This window comes from Rhinolophus ferrumequinum, chromosome 12, assembly GCF_004115265.2.
Source record: "Rhinolophus ferrumequinum isolate MPI-CBG mRhiFer1 chromosome 12, mRhiFer1_v1.p, whole genome shotgun sequence".
Classification (NCBI taxonomy): Eukaryota; Metazoa; Chordata; class Mammalia; order Chiroptera; family Rhinolophidae; genus Rhinolophus; species Rhinolophus ferrumequinum.
In genome coordinates this window covers 3,313,095-3,334,796 of record NC_046295.1, presented here as the reverse complement: position 1 = coordinate 3,334,796, position 21,702 = coordinate 3,313,095, and the positions used below count along the sequence as shown (strand labels likewise).

At 42.2% G+C, this 21,702-nt stretch overlaps 1 protein-coding gene across 2 annotated transcripts in view; it reads left to right on the top strand.

The window, feature by feature from the left end:
• SYK (spleen associated tyrosine kinase) overlaps positions 1-21,702 on the top strand; it is an 85,688-nt gene that overhangs the window by 51,187 nt on the left and 12,799 nt on the right. For both annotated transcript variants that reach the window (XM_033123042.1, XM_033123041.1), the window contains exons 4-9: positions 2,524-2,662; positions 5,777-5,858; positions 6,245-6,294; positions 7,951-8,019; positions 15,787-15,874; positions 17,064-17,241. In XM_033123042.1, the coding sequence (XP_032978933.1) occupies positions 2,524-2,662; positions 5,777-5,858; positions 6,245-6,294; positions 7,951-8,019; positions 15,787-15,874; positions 17,064-17,241 (606 nt within the window). The remainder of the gene's footprint in view (positions 1-2,523; positions 2,663-5,776; positions 5,859-6,244; positions 6,295-7,950; positions 8,020-15,786; positions 15,875-17,063; positions 17,242-21,702) is intronic.

Genomic DNA, 21,702 nt, shown 5'->3' with positions numbered 1-21,702 from the left:
CATGCATGTCTTCAGTTTCTTCTTCTTCTAACTTTTTTTTTTTATTAGTTTTACCACCTAAAACCTATGTATACTTCTGAACAAAACCTTTTGCTTTTGCCTATTTGGGAACTTTGTGTGTAGGCTTTATGCTTGTGAAAGCCCTCTGTGCTTTGTATCAGTGCTGCTCGTCCATTGTTTGTCCTGTGACAGTCCGCTGTAGAACATCCCGTGGTTTGTTTACTCAGTCTTCACTCCGTCAGTGAACAGGCAGGTCATTTACAGTATTTGCTAATCCCTGATAAAGTGGCTCCAAACACCCCAGCATACCTTCCAGGTGCAGAGTGCATAAATTTTGTACACCTAGGACTGGATTGCTGACTCAGAAAGGGTGAATACATTCGATTTCAGTAGAAAATTCCAAATTGATTTCCAGAATGGTTAGAACCACACTCCCATTGGCAGTGTACCAGGGAGCCTACGGCCCCTTTCTCAGCAACACTTAGTATTATCAGTCTTCTTGAGGTTTGCCAGTTGGAGTGCGTCATGCTACTTCCATTGTGGTGTTAATTTGCATTTCCCAGATTCCTAAGGACGTGATTGCACCATGTCCCTAGGCAATCTGTGATCTGTCTCAGTTGCAACAAGAAAAGGTGAATCAAGCATAAGGCAAGAGGGAGTGGTAGAGATTGGACACAAGTTGGAAAACCAGAGTTCAGATCTCATTTACTGTTTCTGGGACTCTGAGGTCAAAGTTGTGAAGGACTCTGAATCAAGGAGAATGATATTTTGGAATGGCCTGTGGATATTGTGCTCCTGAGGTCACCTTTCATAGAACCCTGCAGACATTCTTAATGCTTGTTATTAAGAATTTATACAGGTTTTGATACCTCCAAACTATCCTATTTGTTTGCTACTAATGCTTATATAATAAACGATATAAACAGCCCCACGTCTCACATTATAAAATACATTCAGTTCTTCCACCTATAAAAATATTTTACCCTTTCTGTGTGGTTGGTTCGTAGTTTGGCAGCAACCAACTGGCCTTAATGGGCTGGGGGACCGAGAAGTGGAGCTTACGCTTCAGGGTGCTGGCCACCTGCTTGGGTTGGGACAGAGGAGCTGTTGTCACAGTACAGAGCTTTCAGAATCGGCACCAGTGAGGCCAAGGAGGGCCCGCGTGTCCCTCCACCTGCACCCGCCGCTCTAGGCAGTGGGGTGTGGAGGGAGTCCATCCATCGTGCACAGCTGAGCATGACTTGAAAAGAAATTTATTTTTAAAACAAAGTTCCCACCTCACACAACACAGCTCAGCTAGCTCTCAAGTGTCGGGTTAGCTTTTTGAGATGGATCTATAAGACCGAGGACAGGAAAGTAAGACCACATCTGTTTCCAAACCCATCTCGTGTGAGAGACCTCTTGCAGCTGGGAGGTGGTATCAGAAATGTCCCCAAAACCGAGAAGCGCCTGGCATCTTGGCACCTTTGAACTCTTCCCCGAATATAGTGCATTGAGGCACATTCTTACCATTTGGGGCTTCAGTTCCCTCATTTTAGAAAATGTCAGGTCTGGACCATTTTCTAGGACCACTGGGTCTCAGCCTCTCTCAGACCTCATGATCTGAAAGGCTCAAGTTGCTGGAAGGAGACAGTGGGCTGAGGGTAGGGATGACTAAGCAGCTGGTTGGGGGAGGGGTTGGACTCACTCGCTGCCTTTGCAGCCCCCAGCTGCCCCAGGAGGCCTCCTCCTCCCCGTAGGCAGAAGGCCCCCTCTGGTGCATTGTAGTGTCATGTTCTCTGCTTGTTTTGGGGCTCACAGATCTCATTCCCCTGGATAAGGGGAGGGGCGGTGCCCACTGACCCGCCAGGATGTGGAAGCAGAGCCGTGGTGGTCAGCTCAGCCCAGCAGCACCCTCATTTCCCCTGCCCCTCCCACCCCACAGTGGATGACATTTTCTTCTCCCGGTGACTTCTGACTGTATCATATGGACCAACATTTTAAATCCCAGCCCTGCCTTCCTTTCCCTGCAGAAGGGAGAGTGTGAAGGAGTGAAGAGGACCCTGGGAGTGGGGGGCCCTTCCACCCCTCCATCTGTGGGCCAGAGGCTCCTTGTTAGAATGCCCATCAACACCCCACCCCTCGCCCCTGGGCTGGGTGGGGGAGAAGCGCCCTCTGGTCTCTGACCTCAGGGAAGAGAGGAGGTGAGTCGGGGGCTCTGCAGACCCCCTGCCCAGCTCGGGGGTCCTGTGGGTCTCACCTGCTGGTGCCCTGAGCAGCGCTGCTGATCCAAGTGAACCTTGGCCTCTCCTGATGCCCACCTGGGGCACCACCCTCTATGGCTTGGCTGCAGGCCAGCCCCGGGCCATAGAATCTCCTTGTCACGAGCTCTTGGCATCACTGAGCTCTGAGTGGGGCCTCCCTGGGCATGGTGGGCAACGCTCTTGATGCTGAGGTGGGGATGCTGCTGCCGGCTGCCCTGTCAGGGCACTGCTTCCTGCAAGAGGGTAGCAATGCGGGTGACAGGACCTTCCTGTCTTCCAGGATTAGGGCCAGGGACAACAACGGGTCCTACGCCCTGTGCCTGCTGCATGAGGGCAAGGTGCTCCACTACCGCATCGACAAGGACAAGACGGGCAAGCTCTCCATCCCTGATGGCAAGAAGTTCGACACGCTCTGGCAGGTACACAGTGCCCTGGGAAATGAGGGGGACAGGGCCCCTGGGACCCGTTAGCGTCGCCGCCTGGGACTCTGCCCGAGACCTTCCCAGCCAGAGCCTACCCTTCAACCTCCAGGTGCCACTGCATACCAGTGGCCAAGTTTGCAAAGTGCTTACCTAGAGTCATTAGGTTAATGAGGCTCCAGAAGGTTCTGTAGCTTCTCCAGGGCCAGTCAGTACTTGGGACCTTAGGGCAGTGTCCGCTCAGGGCTGTGTTCAGAGTTCAACAAGGACCCTGCATTGGGGACTAGAAAACATTTCTCTCTAAAGCATTCTAACTGGAACCCAGAGCAACCTTTCTGACAAATATACACAAAGTAAAGATGTGGATGGCTGGGAAGGAGGCATGGATGTGACCGACCCGACTGTTCTTTCTACTGTGAGAGACGAAGTTGAATATAAAATGTCAGGTGCCATTCTTGCTGCAAAATGAGTCTCCACTGAAATTAAGGCAGCTTAGAAAGTAAGGCAGCATTCCCCATGCTTCCGGCCACCGCCTGAACAGGATTGTTCCACCCTGATCTGAAAAGTGTTTATTCTTGACCCAACTGTTAGTGAACCCGAAACAGCTCACAATTTGGGTGTTACTTAGGCACAAGGAGCACTAAACCAGTGCTCACTGCTGTTTTCCATGAGGCTGTTGTGGGCATAACTAGCTTGTCTTCATTTTAAAGCACAGCTACCTGAAGAAATGACATCAGTTTAGTGAAGGATGCTGTTCACTGTAGTGGGGCAGAGATGGAGAAAACAAAGGGGCTCTGCTACCCCAAGAGCAACAGCTGTGTTTTGCTTTTGTGGGTGAGGGCCTGGCCAGGAACCTCACGTGTGGTAACACCAAGGAAAGGTCCCAACTTAAAATCTCATCTTTTAAAAACCTGAGGCCAGGAATCCTCGTTACCTTTAATGCACTTACAGTAATCTCCACCTAATGTATTTTGGTTTCTAATGCTGTAGCTGGAACAAGAAATGCTTCTTTTCTGACCGCCAGGTATTGTCATATTATTCATATGTTGTTTGATTCATAGCTCATTAACATATGGCTCATTATCAACCACAGGCTTTGCTTTATTTTAATAGTATCGATTTGAAAGAGCAGTTAGCCTATCAGGTGGCCCACTGCAAAGCAGAGAGATGAGTAGAGAATGCTGCCATCTGGAATTAATTTCCCATCCAACTCTCTCAACTTGCACGTGACACATTGATGGTGCATGTAAAGGCTTGAAGGCCCTGGGCTCCCTCACCAGTGCACAGCCATCCGGCTTCTTCCGAATGTCCATTTTCTTCCTGAGTCCACTCACAGTTTCAGAGTCTGTGTGCTCACTGTAGTGCTAAACATCTCTAATCGCTGGGAAGTTTTTTTCTGGGACTCTGTCTTAGATTTATTGATTTCTCCAGGATATCATAGTATTCAGCCCTAATTAAATCCTTCCCATTGTATATTTTCTAGCCACAGCATTTAAGAAGGAGCACCAAAATTGCCAGCAATATCTTCCATTTTTACCAGCATGATTTCATGGATTTTTCTGACAGTAATGTAGCAATATAGGGTACCTCTGTGCCCTACCCTCACCCAGGAGTCTAGTACTATGTTTCTGAGAGTTGTTAATTGCTATACTACTCTTGTATTCCTTACTTTGGTGCAGCAGTTAGCAAACCCATAGACCAAATCTGGCCCCGGTATGTTTTTGTATAGTCCTTGAAGAAGTTTTGACACTTTAAAAGGTTGTTTGAAATAAATAAAGGACCATACAACAGAAATGGTATGTGGCCTGAAAAAGCCTAAAATATCACTATCTGTCCCTTTACAGAAAAAAGTTTGCAGACCCCTGCCCAAGAGGGAAATCCCTACAAGTACGCCCACCCTTATGGAGTAGATTGTCTGAAAACACAAGCATCAAAAGAGATATTAGAATGACACTGGAAAGATGGATGGGATGTCTCATCTGTTTTAGGGGCCTCAATACTATTAGCCTGAGAACATACTATTATTTCATTTAACAGAACAGGGAGAGCTTTGGTGCCCATTTCAATAGCATGTTAGGACTGGTCAGACTGAAACATTTGTTAAGAGGGTAGATCTCATGTTGTGTTGTTGTGTTCTTATCACAATAACTAATTTTTTTTTAAGTTTGTTATCTGAAGGGTAAAATATATTCATTCAACAAACATTCACCCAAGTAGGTAAGTTTTGGTACTGGAAATGTTACCGATAAACAGACAAGAGATATCACATAGGAAGATTTTAGGTTGTCTCAAAGGGAAATATCTGTGTGACAAAAGAAAATGTGACATACTAAGACTGTCTTCTTATATAATTTTGATATAAATAAATCTACTTGTCATTGATTTGTTTTTAAAGTAGAAATAAGACATCATGATTCACAGTTTTCTGGGAGCGATTAGCCAAGGATGTCCATGTCCTGTCAACATAAGGCCATTTTCCAAAAGGTCGCCTTTCCCTATGTTCCAACTCCTATATCACCTTCTCTCTGAAGATTTTGGGCTGAATGGCTTGGCCCCTCCAAAGCCTTTGCCCACAGGACTGTTAACAGCATTACTCACTATCTGTCTTTCCACCAAGAAAGTAAGCACTTCGAGGGCAGGAAATATGTGTTATTCACCTTAGTTTACCTTTGGTGTCTTTTAGGGCCTAGTGAAGCAAAATGATTGTTAAATGCCTGACTGAATGACTGAATGAATATTAGCATGCTGAGTTCATTTTCATAATATCACACAGATGTAGGAAAATATAAACAAATGCTGTAAGTGCAATTTACTATCAAAAAAGAAAGAGAAAAACAGATAGAGATAGAGATAGAGAGAGAGGAGAGAGAGAGACGAGTGGAGTAGGGTCCCAAAGGGAAGGCAGCATGTAAACTGTCCTGTGTGTGAAGACGGGAGGAGAGAGGCATGAGGATGGATCAGGCAGATGACCCAAGGATGTTAAGGGTCGTCCTTGTTGTTCAGGATTGTCCTTGAATCACTTTAAAGTTCGAAAGGGGAGTCCACTGCTCCAGGTAGGATTCTATTTCCTGCCTCCGTTATTTATTGCAACTTGTTTCCTTTCTTCTCTTTCAGCTAGTCGAGCATTATTCTTATAAACCAGATGGTTTGTTAAGAGTTCTTACAGTTCCATGTCAAAAAATTGGTGGACAAACTGGTGAGTCACTAAGATGTTGGAGTCTCAGTCTTTTCGATGATGATAATCTGGTAACAGTCAGCCTCCTTTTAGATTTGGCCTGTTGCAAATTCAGGTGGGATGATGCCTTATTTTAACTGATTGATTAAAAATGTCAGATTGCTCCAGTTTGCACATATCATTCATCGAAAACTAGCCAGTAACTTTAACTTTAAAACACTAATTAGCTCTAATTGCATGAATGAGAAAGTTGGGTGAAAGAGAATAAAAAGAAATGTATGCAGAAACTGTTTCTACGTTGCACGCAGCAGTATTTTACAGTCACGTTGACTGAGCTGCAGTGGGAAGAGGGGAAATGGGTGGCACTCAGTGCTGCGGCGGTAACCGCCCATGTTGTTTCTCACCAGGAACTGTGAACTTTGGAGCTCGTGCTCAGCTTCTGAGTGCCAGCCATCCGGTAAGTGTTACCAGCAGCACCGTGACGGTGACGCTGTGAAGATTAGGGTAATGGAAGCATGTTTCGGCTAACGGAGAGGACGAGTGGTCATTATTGTTTAGGCTGGTGTCAGCTGGAATCAGCCTGCTTTCAGTGCTAAGCTGCCACGTTCATTTCTTTGGTAACTTAAAGTCCCTCCATTTGCTAACAGTATGCACAATTATCACGAAACCCAACGTTAATCGGAAGTGTGCCCCCTGTCAGACGTGGGAAATGCAGCATACTGTTCAGGCTCAGTCCTGAACCATCTGTGTGGACCCGTGGGCACGGTTCACGTGACCACACACGGTCGGTATAACAAGTCGAGTATGTCAGGTGTCTCAGTGACATGATCGGCCCAATCCTTTGGGTTAAATCAACCAGGACATTGTTATTAGAAGATTTGCCCTTTCCACAAGAGTTGGTTTGACAATAGCTTAGCAGGGAAAGGCTTGGGGAGTGCTTGATGGCATCAGAGAGAAGCCCTAGAGGAGGACAGAGTCGGGCACGGGGCCAGAGCCCACATGCACACACACCCTGCCTCCCAGCATCCGTCGGAGGTGAGCATGTGGCCTGTCCGGACTTCTCCACGTGAGTCTGCCTGAAACATGCCTGATGCACCTAAAGAGAGAGAGTTCTGCCTCTTTTCTCTCTCCAGACTTATGAGCTGACACATAAATGTATACTCAAAGCACAAACTGGTTTCCTATTCCTTTTTGGGGACCTCATTGTGGACCTTTCATTCCCTTTAATGCCATCTGTGAAGTGTCAAAATGCCCCCATAGTGAGCAGTCTGCTGTACACCTCACGTTTTGCCTATTAACCCTTAAAAAAAAATCCGACATGGACTTTCTGCCCCCAGTGGGAACTAGCAACTGCTTGGAATCTGTGCTGTGATGAAACTGGGAGGCTCTCTGGGGGCAGCACTCGTCTCCAGATTGGGAGACCTGGAATTTGCTAAAACACCAGTGACTTTTAGGATCAACATCTAAAGTAGATGCACCTTTAAGGAGTCATTTTATGTCACTCTTTACGTGGCTCATGGTCCCGGTGACTCTCTTTTCACATGTATGTTCCATGCGACATCCATTTTCCTCTAAGACAGATGAGCACTGAGAACTCCTAGAAGAATACCAAGCCCTGCATGTAACCATATGTCACCCAATGGCTTCAAGAAGTTAGATATTTGGGAAAACTTTTTATTGACTGATGAGATACATACATGAAAAAATGCACATGCCCTAAGTGTCCAACTCTATGGATTTCCACAAACACCGTGGAACCAGCACCCCAAAGGAGTAACAAAATTGGACAGTCAGATTTACTTTCAGTTTCTTTAGGATGATTTTCCTTGAGTTTGAAATTTAATAATGATCTGTGAAACAGGCTATATAATGTAACAAGTCTAATTCTGTAGCCTTTCGTGGGAAATAATTTTCCAGATCCTCCTGCTCAGGTCCTTGGCTTTTCTTGAGGACTTCCTCACGGTCAAGTGTTGCCTGTTGGGAATCACATCGGCAGGACCTGGAGGGGCTGGCAGTGTAATTATAAAGCAAGTGAAAATAGCGTGTCGTGTACCGTAGCCTGTATTTGTTTTCTGAAACATTTACTGTTCCTCTTTGCCATTATGGTTTCCAGAGTTGGTCAGCGGGTGGAATAATCTCCAGAATCAAATCATACTCCTTCCCAAAGCCTGGCCACAGAAAGGTGCTAACGCGTCCCCTACTTGCTGTCCTTGACTAAGTGGTAGGCCTGACCCGCCCTCAGCGCCCACGCCACCACCCCCGCTGGCTGCCCTCCTGTGCGCTGCCCTGACCCGCCCGCCTGCTGCTATGGCCTCACGTCTCTGTGCCGTGTGTAGCCTCATGGGCAGCCCACCCGGGTACACACTGTGCTTTCCATGTGGGTCCTTGTCACTTTGCTGCAAAGTGTATCACTGTGCGTGTGCTGTTCTCTGCTCACGTGTGTGCCTGAAATTCATTTGGGTCAGTATGATAGGTGGGAGCTAATTCTCATATTGGAAAATCTTTTCGAAGTGAGCCAAGTTACTTTTGAGTTACCATACTCATATGTTGCAGTATTATGGTAATTGATGATATAAATCACATGGTGATGGAAGAAACACCAAGGTGTTGTGGGGACTGCACAGTGAGGGCTTAAGGTTGTTTATTTCATAGGTATCAAGTGCCTCAACAACTTCATGATGGCTATAGATTCCCAAACAGAACTTTAAATATAACATGTATAAAGACAGGAATTTGAGGATTAGAAACACCATTTATGTTTATGAGGCAGGAAGGTTGACATAGGAAGCATTTTTATATTTTCTTGTATTACTGAATTAGGAGGGAAATAAAAAGCTCTTTTTTAATGACTTATTTGTAATGAATCACCTCTGTTAAAAAATACATACATCTATATAATGTATACATCTATGTAATTGCTTTTTTCCTCTTTCTACTTTTATCGTTGGTGGTGTAAAATTGACTTTTTTATTAATAATTCTTTCCATTTTCATATCAGTTGGTATTTTTCCAAACATTTCAGCATATCATTGGGCATCAGCTTATGAAGCAGATTGCTTAAAGTACTTATGAGAAACAGAAAATAAAAAGCATGAAAGCCGTGAGATTTTATTTAGTATAAATTTTCCTACTGGGCAGTCATACTGAAGACGTTCTCAATCTTGTTGACCATAGAATATATACCATAGAGAAGCGAGGTTAAGGCGGTGTTTGGGGGAAAATTTACATGATAAACCTGAATGGAATAACTATTTTAATGTCATATTCCCAGTCAGTGTGCATCAGCCCATGGAAATGACAGCTAGGATGGAGCATTGCTTTTGGGGGTGACAGTGAGGACTGCCCATGCCAGGGGTGGCATCTTAGGAGTTGAGGACCAGGTTGTCAAGGTGCTACATTCTCTATGGCATTGTCCCTTTTGCCCTACAACCTGGTGTTTGTTTCCAGGCCAGGGCCAGTAGGTGATTGAGTCTTTGCCCTGAACACATCAACGTTCTCCATGATCCAACGCAAAATTCTCCACGGCTGCCACCTTCTGGCCCACCTGGCCCGGGATCCCTATCAGCATTCACCCCTTCTCCCAGGACAGGGTTCCACTGGGTTGCTAGGGTGGCACCTCACAGGACCATAGTCCAGTGGTAAATAGGCCAGATGGTGTCCCATCAACTGAGGTGACTCAAAAATGTATTCTGATTCAGGGTGCTTTTCAGCCATGAATCGTGTTTGCAAGATTATGATTACAAATTCAATTCCAGTTAGTGACTTCACCACCTTGGTGTGGCATTGAAACCCAAGGGGCTAGGTCCTTAAGCAGAGGCTGCATTGGCGAAGCTTCCTAGAGTGACTCTGGACAGGACACGCAGCATGCCCGGCGCCCCACCAGCAGCCCCAGAACCCCTCACTCGCAGGCTTCCTTGGCCGCTCCACTCACAGGGTCTGCCTGGAGCCATGGAGGAGGCCCTGTGGAAGTGGGCCACACCCCTGGTTCCCACCCGTGTCTATTCATCACTCTGTCTATGGAGGCCAAAGCCCGTGTTCCGACACACCGCCCCCAGCCCAGGTGCAGTCCCAGCAACGGGCAGTTTCAGTGTGAACAGAGTAGACACGGGATTCCACATTTATCTTAATTCTGTGGTTTCCAGGTGTATCACTCAGGGTTCAACCAGGGGAGTGTGACCAGTCGGAGATTTATGTATAAAACAGACACACCCACACACACGTAGGTACATACATAACGCACACATGTACTACATACTTATACCTACACACATCTATATACAGGTACCCCCCACACACGCACATGTAGATTTAACACAAGAACTTGGCTTACCCAGTTGTAGGGGCTGGCTAAGTAAGTCTGATGGCTGTAGGGCAGACCGGCAGGAAGGGACGATCAGGATGGAACTTCTCACGCACAATTGCAGCTGTCACCCACAGCCGGGGTCAGTTGTGCCACACCTTTTACTCTCTTGGGAAAGCCTCCACCCTCTTCTAAGGGCTCTTGACTGATTAAGCCAGGCCCACCCAGGATACTCTCGCCAACTTAAATGAACTACTTAGGGGTTTTAACAGGAGCTGTAAAGTTCCTCCCTAGCAGTACCAAGATCACAGTTTGATTCAATAACAGAGGATTGTAGTTCAGGCTAGCTAGGATGACACGTCAAAATGCCATCACCCCAGGAAATAGTCACCCAGCATTGTGAGAAGATAAGCTCTACTCCCACCTCCATCGTTGTCCCAAGCAGGCTAAAGCCAGGTCAGGTCACTCACATTGACTAAAGAAAAATCGAGAAAATAATTTTTAGTAGATCTTTAGACTAAGGGAAAACATGTCTAAAAAATGTTGAAGAAAAAATCCATAAGGCTACCGAAAAATAAAGAAATATACACATGGATAAGAATCATAACATCATCCAAAGAGAAATAATAAACTGGGAATAAGTATTAGTAATGATGACAAATATATAAAGTTAATCTCTTCAATATATAAAGAGAGTCTATAAATCAGTCAGAGAAGTTTTACCTATCTAATAAGCTATTGGGCAGAGAATGTCAGTAGGCAGTTTATATTAGGCTGGTGCAGAAGTAATTGTGGTTTTTGTAATTATTTTTAGCCTTTTAAACCGCAGTTAGTTTTGCACCAACCTAATAGTAAAGCGGATATAAGTGGCTCTTAAACATAGGGAAAGCTGTCCCATTTTCTAGTAAGAGAAATGCGAGTGAAAACTACGGTGCTGTGTTACGTCCACCTGTGAAACGGATCCAAGTAAAAAAGCCTACGTGCAGCAAGGGTGCAGCAAGGGTGTGGTACATAAGCACTTTCAGGCTTAGTTGGAGAAGTGTGAAATGACACAATCTCTGAAAAAGGCAATTTCACAGCATCCATCAAAATTAAAAGCACATATAACTTTTTAAACACAATTTTATTTTTAGGTATGTATCATACAGATACTGTTGCATTTATGTGTAATCATGTATATATGAAGGTGTTTATTTCAGCATTGTATAATTGACGAAGTCTGGAAGTAATTTAAAAGTCTACCAAGGGGAAATAAATGCAGTCATTTACAATGAAGTTCATACTATGGGAGGGGGCTGAGATCTAAAATTGTTTCAAAAATACAATATTAATTGCAAACAATAAAGTTATGCACATATATATGTGCTGATACAGTGTAGGATATTCTGGAAGAATATAGAAAATACTGGTAATACTAGTTGCCTAAAGAGAAAAAAACGGGGGGTGTCAAGGAGACCCACTTTTCATTTTAAACCCTGTTGTGCTTTTTAAAATTTCCACCTATTAAAATTATTTAATCAGCTTTTAAAAAGAGAATTTAATAGTAGAACTAATCTGATTAACTAATTAATCTAATTAATTTTGTGAAAACACTTTTCTGGCCCCCAAAAAAAGGTTGTTTATTTAAATTTATAACCACTTTGCAGTATTTATTGAATTTTTACATAGATTTCAAAAATATCAATAGTTAATTGATAAAAGAAAAGGATTGTGTAATTTAAGCTATGTATTAAAAATATTTTAATTGCTCATCAGAAATAGTTCAGGAGAACTAATATTTATGTTTTCACAAACAGAAGGGGAATTTTTCATTATCTAACCAGTTTTGAGAAAAGACTAGTGGGAGTTATGTCGAATATTTGATCTGTTTAGCTAAGGTGTAAATAACTTTCTTGAATTTGATCAATTTGATGTAATAATTCGATTAATTTGATCACTATAGTTTTTAATAATTCAGGCACAAAAAGTACATGCTAGAACTTGAATTAAACTAGCATATAGGTATATAATGAGAAATATGGTTTACTTTGAAGATTATTAATCAAATAATTTAAAATTTCATGACAAAACTTAAGGGCAGGTGTCTTTTAAACTTTTCTTTAGAGATTAGTAACATGTCAGTACTTAAAAATACAACTGGATTTCACTGAGGAATGCAAGTGGGATTCACCCTGTCCCCGCCCCCACCGTACACTTACTTTAAGGACTGGGACTCCTTAAATGAATAAAATCCATCCTGTTATTGGTACTGGAACATTTTTCTTTGCTACTTTAAATACATAACTAACTCGTCCTTCTATTAAGGAAAATTGTCAGTTTGACCAGCATCCTTAAAGACTTCAAGACAGCATTTCAGGTCCACAATTCAAAGGCACATTCTCTGAGACACGGCATTCACATTTATCTAAGTTGTGGAAAATCCAGAATTTCAAATGAAAACCCATTTTTCATGTTTTATTCTAGCACGTGCATTGATGATTAGAATATTTTATGACGTATTTAAATACAGACTTCACTAGGGTTCGCTGGCAGAGAGAAAAAGAAAAAGAAGTTCTCAAGTCATACTCATTTGGTAATGCCAAAGCAGTGGGCCAGGCCCTGGTCTGTTTTTACCAGAATTTATAAAACTTAAAAATCACAAATTGCTTTTTGGAAGGTAGAAAGCTAAGGTGGCTAGTGCCATCTAGTGGTATGCTGCAGTTTTGACTTCTGTTTTGAATATCAGAAAAAATGGGAAAAAAGTTATTGTCAACATTCATCTACACCTTGTTCTCTAAGCAGAACAGGTGATACTGTTGATTAGGGCAGAATAAATCATGAAATACAAAGCAAAAAGAATATGATGAGTGGTGTAAAGAACCAACAATGTGCTTTTCATTAAATTAAAATTTCATTATATTTTAAATACTAATCAATATTTTTAAATACAAATTTTACATACTAATCAATATCTAAGGCATAATTTACTATTATGCCTTAGAGCTCATGCTTTACAAAGTCCTTAAGTTCTTCTTTTCCATTGAGCATTCAATTCCAGAAGGTTTTTGTTGTTGCTGTTCTACTAAATGACATATTCATCAAGTGCTTTGGGAAAGATTAAACTTGCTTTTTGTACCTTCATCCTCCTCATAAAGTCATGACTGCCCTTTTACTGACACAACAGAAAACCTCCCATTCCTTCCAAAGACTGTTCTCCTGAGCATAGTGCCGTCTTCTGTCCCGCTGTGGGTTTGGGATGCGGAGCTGACACGGTTATTTAGGGAAATGTGGAGCTGGGCTGGGCTCCGAAGGCTGTAACTGTGTGGTGGTCTGTGCAGGCAGCATTGAAAAGAAGCCCTGATACGCCTCCTCTGAAAACATGGAGCCTCACCTTTCAGAGGGGACCCTCAACCCGTTGCCTTCTCTAAACAGACTCGGGTGAACACCACGCCACCCATCAGAGTAAGCTATGTCCCGGGCCTTAAGTTCACTGTGTCCATCACTGCCCATCCTGATTTACTCCTGATGCCCTGGCATCCCTGTCACTATTTTTCTACACCCCCACCTCTGTTTTAAAATTCTTCCTCACAGGATTTATATGTCAGGTAATTGCATTCTGGCTTAAATGTAACAGCTTTTATGAAGTCCTCCTGTTCTGGAAAACATTTGATCAGGGTGGAGAGACCGCAGCCCCATGATATGGTCTTAAGTGGGTAAAGGGCGGGAGGGCGTAAGGTCACGAGCAGGGGTTCCAGTGCTCCTGCTGTCCATGAGGGATGGCCCTGGCATCTTGAAGTTTTGTCTTTGGATCTCAGAACTTTCCTACTTGCAGGGAAAATCGGAGAGGTTGAAATGATAGAAATGTAAACCTAAAAGAGACTTCTTTTTTAATTTGAAAACTATTTCCATCTTGGAGTTTTATTTCAGGAGGGAACTGAGCAGAGGGGGAGGATGGAAAGCCTTGGGAATTACCTAGTTTCTCCTATGACAGTTCTGCCGTGACAGGGTAATTATATTATAAATGAGACATGAATTCACAGCATATCCAATAGTGCTGTAATCGTGAAAATTTCTAAAAGAGGTAGATTGTAATTTGGAATCATCCACACCTATTTCCCTCCATTAATATAAAGACTTGAGAGAGAACTCCTTTTTATATCACATTAGTTTACACTTCATATCTCCCAGCTTTAAGAAGTTTCTTCTTTCATACATTCATCGTGTGTATGTTTGACACATTTTTATTAAGCACCAACAGTGAGCGGGACAAAGCTCTAATGCAGTGAAAGAATTAGTATGCCCCCTGGAACTTAGAGTTTATTTTCGTTCTTGACATGTCATAACTACTTCCACTAAACAATTCAGTAAGGATGCTGCTGATGTAGTGCTGGGAAAATGGATCTGAGGACATCCCACTGACACATAAGAGGAGGTGTCCTTTAGCCAGGTCACACAGGTCTCTGTCACTGTAAGCAACGGCTCTGTAGCGCTCAGTAGACAGTGTGAAGAAGGAAGTCCAGGGTTGGGGACGAGTGGCAGCTGTGACACATTGTGACTTCATTATTGTACTTTTGGTTCCTGGGACTGTGAGATCAGGAAGGCAGATGAGGATATTCAGTGTGTGTCAGAAGACAAGCGAATGTGTACAATTAAGCTTACTGTCTGTTTCTTAAATTTCTCCAAAATCTGGCGGTATCTCATTTCTTCGTGGCCAGTGCTTGGGCACTGATAAGGTAAATGGATATATAAATTTTCTACAAAACTGACGCCCCAAAAATGGATTGAATTGTGGCTTTCCCAATGAACCAAATTTAGTAGCAATACCCTTGTTTTACATGAGGGTGGGTCAGGAAGACAAGATAGAGACTTTCAAAGGGGAAATGTTATAGGAATATAAGGAGTAGATTTTCTCCCCATTATTTCATGATGCAAATTGATATAAATCAAATAAATAATAAGGAAGGTAGCCATTAATAATGGCCAGCAAACTTTGCTTTGATAAGCGTCTGTTACATGCTCCGGGTTCAGGGAAGCGTTACCTTCCATCCGGTTAGCATAGGAGGCTCCTTCCTCCCAGGACCGTGGTGGTGATGATAATGGTGGTGGTGGTGGTGGTGATCACTAACTGGCCAGTGCTGCCTCCTGGCATCCACCCAAATGTTGCTAGATCTCCACAGAAGCTGAAGATAGAGGCAGAAACTAGGACTGCAGAGACACTTTGGAGTTGGGGAGTGGGTGGAAGCAGATGGTGGATACTTAATGTTTGTTTTTAAATAACTTACGTATGATATAAAATTGAAGGGAAGGAGTTAATGGATCCAAGGGAATAATGAAAATCTGCAGCATCTTTTGGGAGGTGCAAGTAGGATTTGAAAGGCTTCTAAGTAGGGAGGGAATTCCTGTGAATTCTCTCCCAACAGCCTGAGACCCTCACAGGCCCCTTGAATTGTGGGAACATGAGCTGTATTTTGCCCTCACAGGATCCAAGCAGTTGCCCAAGAATGAGATAAAAAGCCATGATGCTTTTGTTTCCTGTCTCTCGTCCTTATTCTTCCCTTTGTCTTCTCTGCATAAGTTAAATTGTGATTATTTGAAAATAAAAATAATTACGCAAATCAACTTAGCAGTGTATCAATGAAGAAAAGTGACATGTTTCTTTCTGTGCTTCAGCCTCCCTCATCTCAAGGGAACCGGCCAGAGAGTACTGTGACGTTCAATCCTTATGAGTCAGACCGAGGGCCCTGGGCCTCGGAAAGAGGTGAGAGACATCCTTTTAGTCACCGGTCAGTCGTAGCTGGATGGGACGGTCTGTACAGCCTCCCTCACGATGAGTGGGCCACATCAAAAATGTTTCTCAATGCTGCTCCTTTTGAACTTCTCATTTCTTGTTGTACTGATACTACTCAAAGTTCACGAGAAAGATGTTTGTGTCCAGTAATGTATTTCAGCGGCAGGTGCCGCACTGTGGCTGGTAGAACCTGAAGGGATGTCTGAGCTATCGCAATTACGAACATGTTTAGGGAACTGTGGTGATTGGTGAGCCCATGAAAGGATGACCTCAGTAGTCCTCTACTAGACATGTTACCAGAAATGGGGCCTCTGGCTGACCTTCTTGGGTTCTGTAGGTGACCCCAGGTCATTTTTTATTGGTGAATTTGGTCTGTCTATTGCTACAAAAACACCCCAAAATTTAGTAGCTTATAAGGACACTAGTCGTTTAATTATCTCTCATTTAATTACCCAGTGCAGGTCAGGAATTTGGGCAGGGCTCACCTAGTTGGTGGCTCGGGGCCTCTCTCAGTAAGAGTGGGGCTGGAGCTGGGCCAGCAGGGGAGGAGGCCACGGTGAGGCCATGGTGAGGCCGCGGCTCTGGGGGCTGGCCAGCATCTCCCCATCTCCACGTGGTCTCAGGGCCTCTCTGCCTGGGCTGTCTCACAGCATGGAAGGTGTCAGGGCAGTTGGACGCCCTGCATGGCGTCTGAAGCCTCAAGAGCCAGGTTTCCACCAGACGAGCTTTTGATAACCTCTCATGAGTACATGACAAACACTACTTCTGATGCCCTCTATTAGTTGACACAGTTACAAAAGCCACTGAGGGGAAGTGACATAGACTGCATCTCTCACTGAAAAGAGGATCAGAATTTTCAGACATAATTAAAGCTACCACGGCCCATGAGGCAGGCCCCATCTGTTTTTGCCTCTGGAGTGAAAGATGTTTTCTTGATAAACATTAATGCAAGAATGACAGTCAAGAACAATGGGGATGAGGGGCTTTTTGCTGCCCCCCCATGACCTGGGTGAGACCGTACCTTGTGTACTCACTGGCACCATAACTATCCAAAGTGACCAAGGTGTTGAAAGGCAGGCTGTGACCACAGGAGGTGAGAGTGGGAGATGATGGGATTTTCATAAGCCCCAGGGTTGTATGCTTCTTGATTTGATTGCAGACACCCAGAGAGAAGCGTTGCCCATGGACACGGAAGTATACGAAAGCCCCTATGCAGACCCTGAGGAGATCAGGCCTAAGGAGGTCTACCTGGACCGGAAGATGCTGACCCTGGAGGACAAGGAACTGGGCTCTGGTAACTTTGGGACTGTGAAGAAGGGCTACTACCAGATGAAAAAGTAAGTCAAAACTGTGCACCATCACACCACACTCGTTCTCATGTGAGCTTACATGCTAGAAACTGTTACATATGCAAGTATTATGTTCATTGTATCCCAAACATAAAATGTAACCCACCATAGCTAATTCCTTTTTTATTAACAGTAAAATTTTTGTTCATTTTTGTACATGTGTCTTACAGAGACTTAGAAAATAGAAATATAGAAAACAGAAAATTAGAATATAAAAACATCATATTTGTACCACCTAAATGCCACTACTGTTAACTAACCTTAATATACGAGGTTGAACAATTAAGTTCGTGAACACATCCTAGAAAAAGTGCTACATACCTCACTGCTGAATATCACTACGGTCACCTTCGAAGTACTCCCCTTGGGAAGCTACGCACCGACACCAGTGCCTAGTCCACCTTTCAAAGCCATTTTGGAGCACTTTTTTTAATGGCCATCAGAGCTGTCGTCATATTACCCTTGATGTCTTGAATGTCATCAAAATGTCTTCCTTTCAATATTTCCTTTATCTTTGGGTGAAGAAAGAAATCATTGGGGGCCAGATCAGGTGAGTAGGGAGGGTGTTCCAATATAGGTATTTGTTTACTGGCTAAAAACTCCCTCACAGACAGCGCTGTGTGAGCTGGTGCATTGTTGTGATGCAAGAGCCATGAATTGTTGGAGAAAAGTTCGGGTCATCTTTTTCACTCAGCCTTTTCAGAACTTCCAAATAGTAAACTTGGTTAACTGTTTGTCCGGTTGGTACAAATTCACGATAAATAATCCCTCTGATATCAAAAAAAGGTTAGCAATATCGTTGCAATGAGTTCACAAACTTAATTGTCAGACCTCATGTGAGTGTGTATGTGTATATACATACACGTATGTATTATTTAATTAAAATGCAGTCATTCAGTAACAGTTGTTTTCACTTATTTTCTTTGATTTTTTTAAAATATTGTCTCATTTCTCTTACCCAGAAAATTTCTAATTTCAAATATCATTAGTAGAATTATTTATTTGCTTTATCCTATAATTTAAAATAGTAGTACATATTATACAGCAGTTAGAACTGCTAAACTACTAACTTCTCTTTGTCCTTTATTTGGTCTTGAGAAGGCAACCCACATAGAATGTTCAGTAAAACTAGTGGTTTCTAAATTCCTTTGAAACAAACTTTCTCTTTGAATATGTATGTTTGAATTAGTATGTTACTGATCTGAATAATGTTGGCTTTATTGTTCAATGCTATATTAAATTTAAAGGATGTTTTTCTTGAGCAGGTAATTTACATGATTCAGGGGTCAAGAGTAAAGATAAAAGTATGCACAGAAAAACTTGTTTTCAATCCTGTCCTTTCTATGTGTGTGTATATGTGTGTGTGTGTGTGTGTGTGTGTAAGTGTACAAGGCATGATCAAACAGTACAGTGAATGTTTAAATAAAAAAAATTATTATTAGGTTGGTACAAAAGTAATTGCGGTTTTTGCAATTACTTTTAACCTTTTTAACCACAATTATTTTTGCACCAACCTAATACATTAAAAAACACATTGCCATTAATCCCTCTCAAAACACTCCCCCTCACATTGAACACACTTATCCCATTGTTCTTTCCACTTTCTGAAGCAGTTCTGTAAGGCCTCTTTCGTGTGTGTGCTGTCATGGCTGCCTCAATGCCATGAATCATTTTGACTGGGGAAGAGCCAAAAGTCACACAGTGCCAGATACAGTGAATGAGGACACAATGTATAATGTTTTTTATTTGACAGAAATTACCATATACCAGAAGCGATATGTGACACAGAGTGTTGTCATGATGGAGGATGACTTACAGCACACTTTAAAACACACCTGCTCTCAACTGTAGCTCACAGCTGACTGACTGACTGCACCGAACACGTTGCAACTTATCACACACTGTTACTAAGGTTCGACACACCACTTCCCATATTGAAGATCCCTGCCTTTCTGTTGGTTGGCACTCGACAGCAGCATTCGCCGTATTTTGTGATCACGACAGAAATGCTCCATGTCACACATCACTTCTGGTATACAGCAATTCCTGTCAAATAAAACCGGTATGGTGTGTCCTTATCCACCTTATTCACAGGATCTGGCACCGTGTGACTTCTGGTTTTTCCCCAAAGTCAAAATGATCCAGGACATCGAGGCAGCCATGACAGTGCAACTAATGACACTCATGAAAGAGGACTTCCAGAACTGCTTCAGAAAGTGGCAAGAATGATGGGATAAGTGTGTTCAAAGCAAGGGGGAGTATTTTGAGGGGGATTAATGGCAATGTGTCTCACTGTAATAAATTTTTTTTAATTTAAACATTCACTACATTTTGTGATCACACTTCATATATATAAAATTGAATAATATTCTTATTTTAAAATATATGTATGTATATCACAATCATTTTATAAAATGAATTTAAATTATCCTGCTGTTTGTGGTCCTTAAAGTTCTTGTTTAATTGTATATGTAAATTAACATAGATATGATTATAGACACATAATTTCAACTAGAGTTTGCGGAGAGAGAGGCCCTATGGGGTCATTTGGGGCACAATGAGGTCTTTGCAATATCGAGTCTTCTAATCCATAAACATGACCCATCCCTGCCACCCCATTAAAGATGACTTGGGTCGTCTTTAGTTTCTCGCAGGTCTCTCAGCAGAGTTAATTAGTTTTCTGTGTGGCGGTCTTGCACAACTTTTTTTTGTTGGATTCATGTGTAGGTATTTAGTGTTCTTGATATCAATATGTATGGTATGATTTTTTTAAATTTTATTTGCTAATCCCTGGCATTGGTTGAATGTGGAAATATAACTGTTTTGGCCTATTGACCTAATACCCAGCAACCTTGCTGAATTCACCTGTTATCTCACACTTATTATTTCTAATAGTGTATTTATGCAGTCTTTGACCCAGAAATGTGTCATCTATGAATTATGACAGTTTTATTTCATTCTGTCTAATCTTTGTACTTTGTATATTGCTTTCTTGTCTTATTGTATTACCCACGAACTGTGGCTCAATCATAGGATAAAAGTGGCAGTAGCCTCATTCTTCATTCCTGATTTCAGGGGGAAACTTGCAGTGTTTCACCATTAGATTTGTAGCTACTCTTTATTGGATTAAGATAGTTTCCATCTATCCTTACTTTTCCAAGAGATTTGTTTTTCATCACTAAGGTGTATTACATATTATTAAATATTTTTTTGCCTCTCCTGGATAAACATATGGTTTTTCTCCTTTATTATGTTCATGTGGTTAATTACACTGATTGATTTTCAAATATTAAACCCACCTTGCATTCCTGGAATAAATCCATCTTGTTCATGAATTATATATACATAATATCTTTCATAATTCACTGAATTTACTAACATTTATCTTAGAATTTTTATATCTATGTTCATGAGGGATATCAGTAAATTATTTTCTTATAATTTGTCTGGTTTTGGCATCAGGGTAATGCTGGCCTCATAAAATGAGTTAGGAAGTTTCCTTTTTCTTTTCTTTCCTGGAAGGGGCTGTGGGTATTATTTCTTCCTTAAACACTGGGAAGAATCAAGAAGTTTTTGCTTGTTAATTTTGACCCCAACCTCACACCATATACAAAACCAGATGATAGACTGAACTGTGAAGGTAAAACAATGAATTGTGTAAAAATAACATAGGATAATGCTTCCCTGACCTCAGGAAGAGGAGAGTGGCACTCCTGGGGTGCTGGTGGTGTTCTGTGTTTCCATCTGTCCAGTGTGTAAACACTTGTTGAAGTCTACACTGAAGTTGTCTGCTTTTCTGAATGTATGTCAGACTTACTCTGCTATTCTCTTATGTTACGTGTATTATTGGATAGTTCTGGTTTTTTTCTCCCACGTTGGAGTTCAACAAAGGAGGTATACTTCATGCATTTGTGGAAATTGTACCACAGAGAGACGCAGTTTTTCAAACCATACATAGTTAATTTCCATTCATTTATTTCAGCCTCACTATATCAGAATATTTCAAGTGTTCAAACATGACCTTTGTGATGTTTTTATTAGAAAATGAAAAATAGCTCTGTGTAAATTTGTTGAAGCTTGCTTAAAATTAGCAAAACTCAGCTTAAAAGTGTTTTGTAAACTGTGAGCTTTAACAGTGTATGCTCTTTTTAGTTCTGCATCCAGAAATTTATATTTAACATATATTAAAGGAGTGTTGTATTTACATATGCTACACATAATCTGAGATGGTAAATCTCAAGATTTTATAGGAATCCATGTATGTCATAGTTTGCAAGGTTTATTTGAAAGTTATTGAAATATTCTATTAGGCTTTGTACTTGGTTGGGGCATTCTGCAGCACCACCCCCATTCTTTTTAACTAATAACACGTTACTCTCTTTGTCTATAAAATGAGAGAACATGGTTGGAAAACTAGTCACTTATAACATGGCTTCTTAAGATGCATTT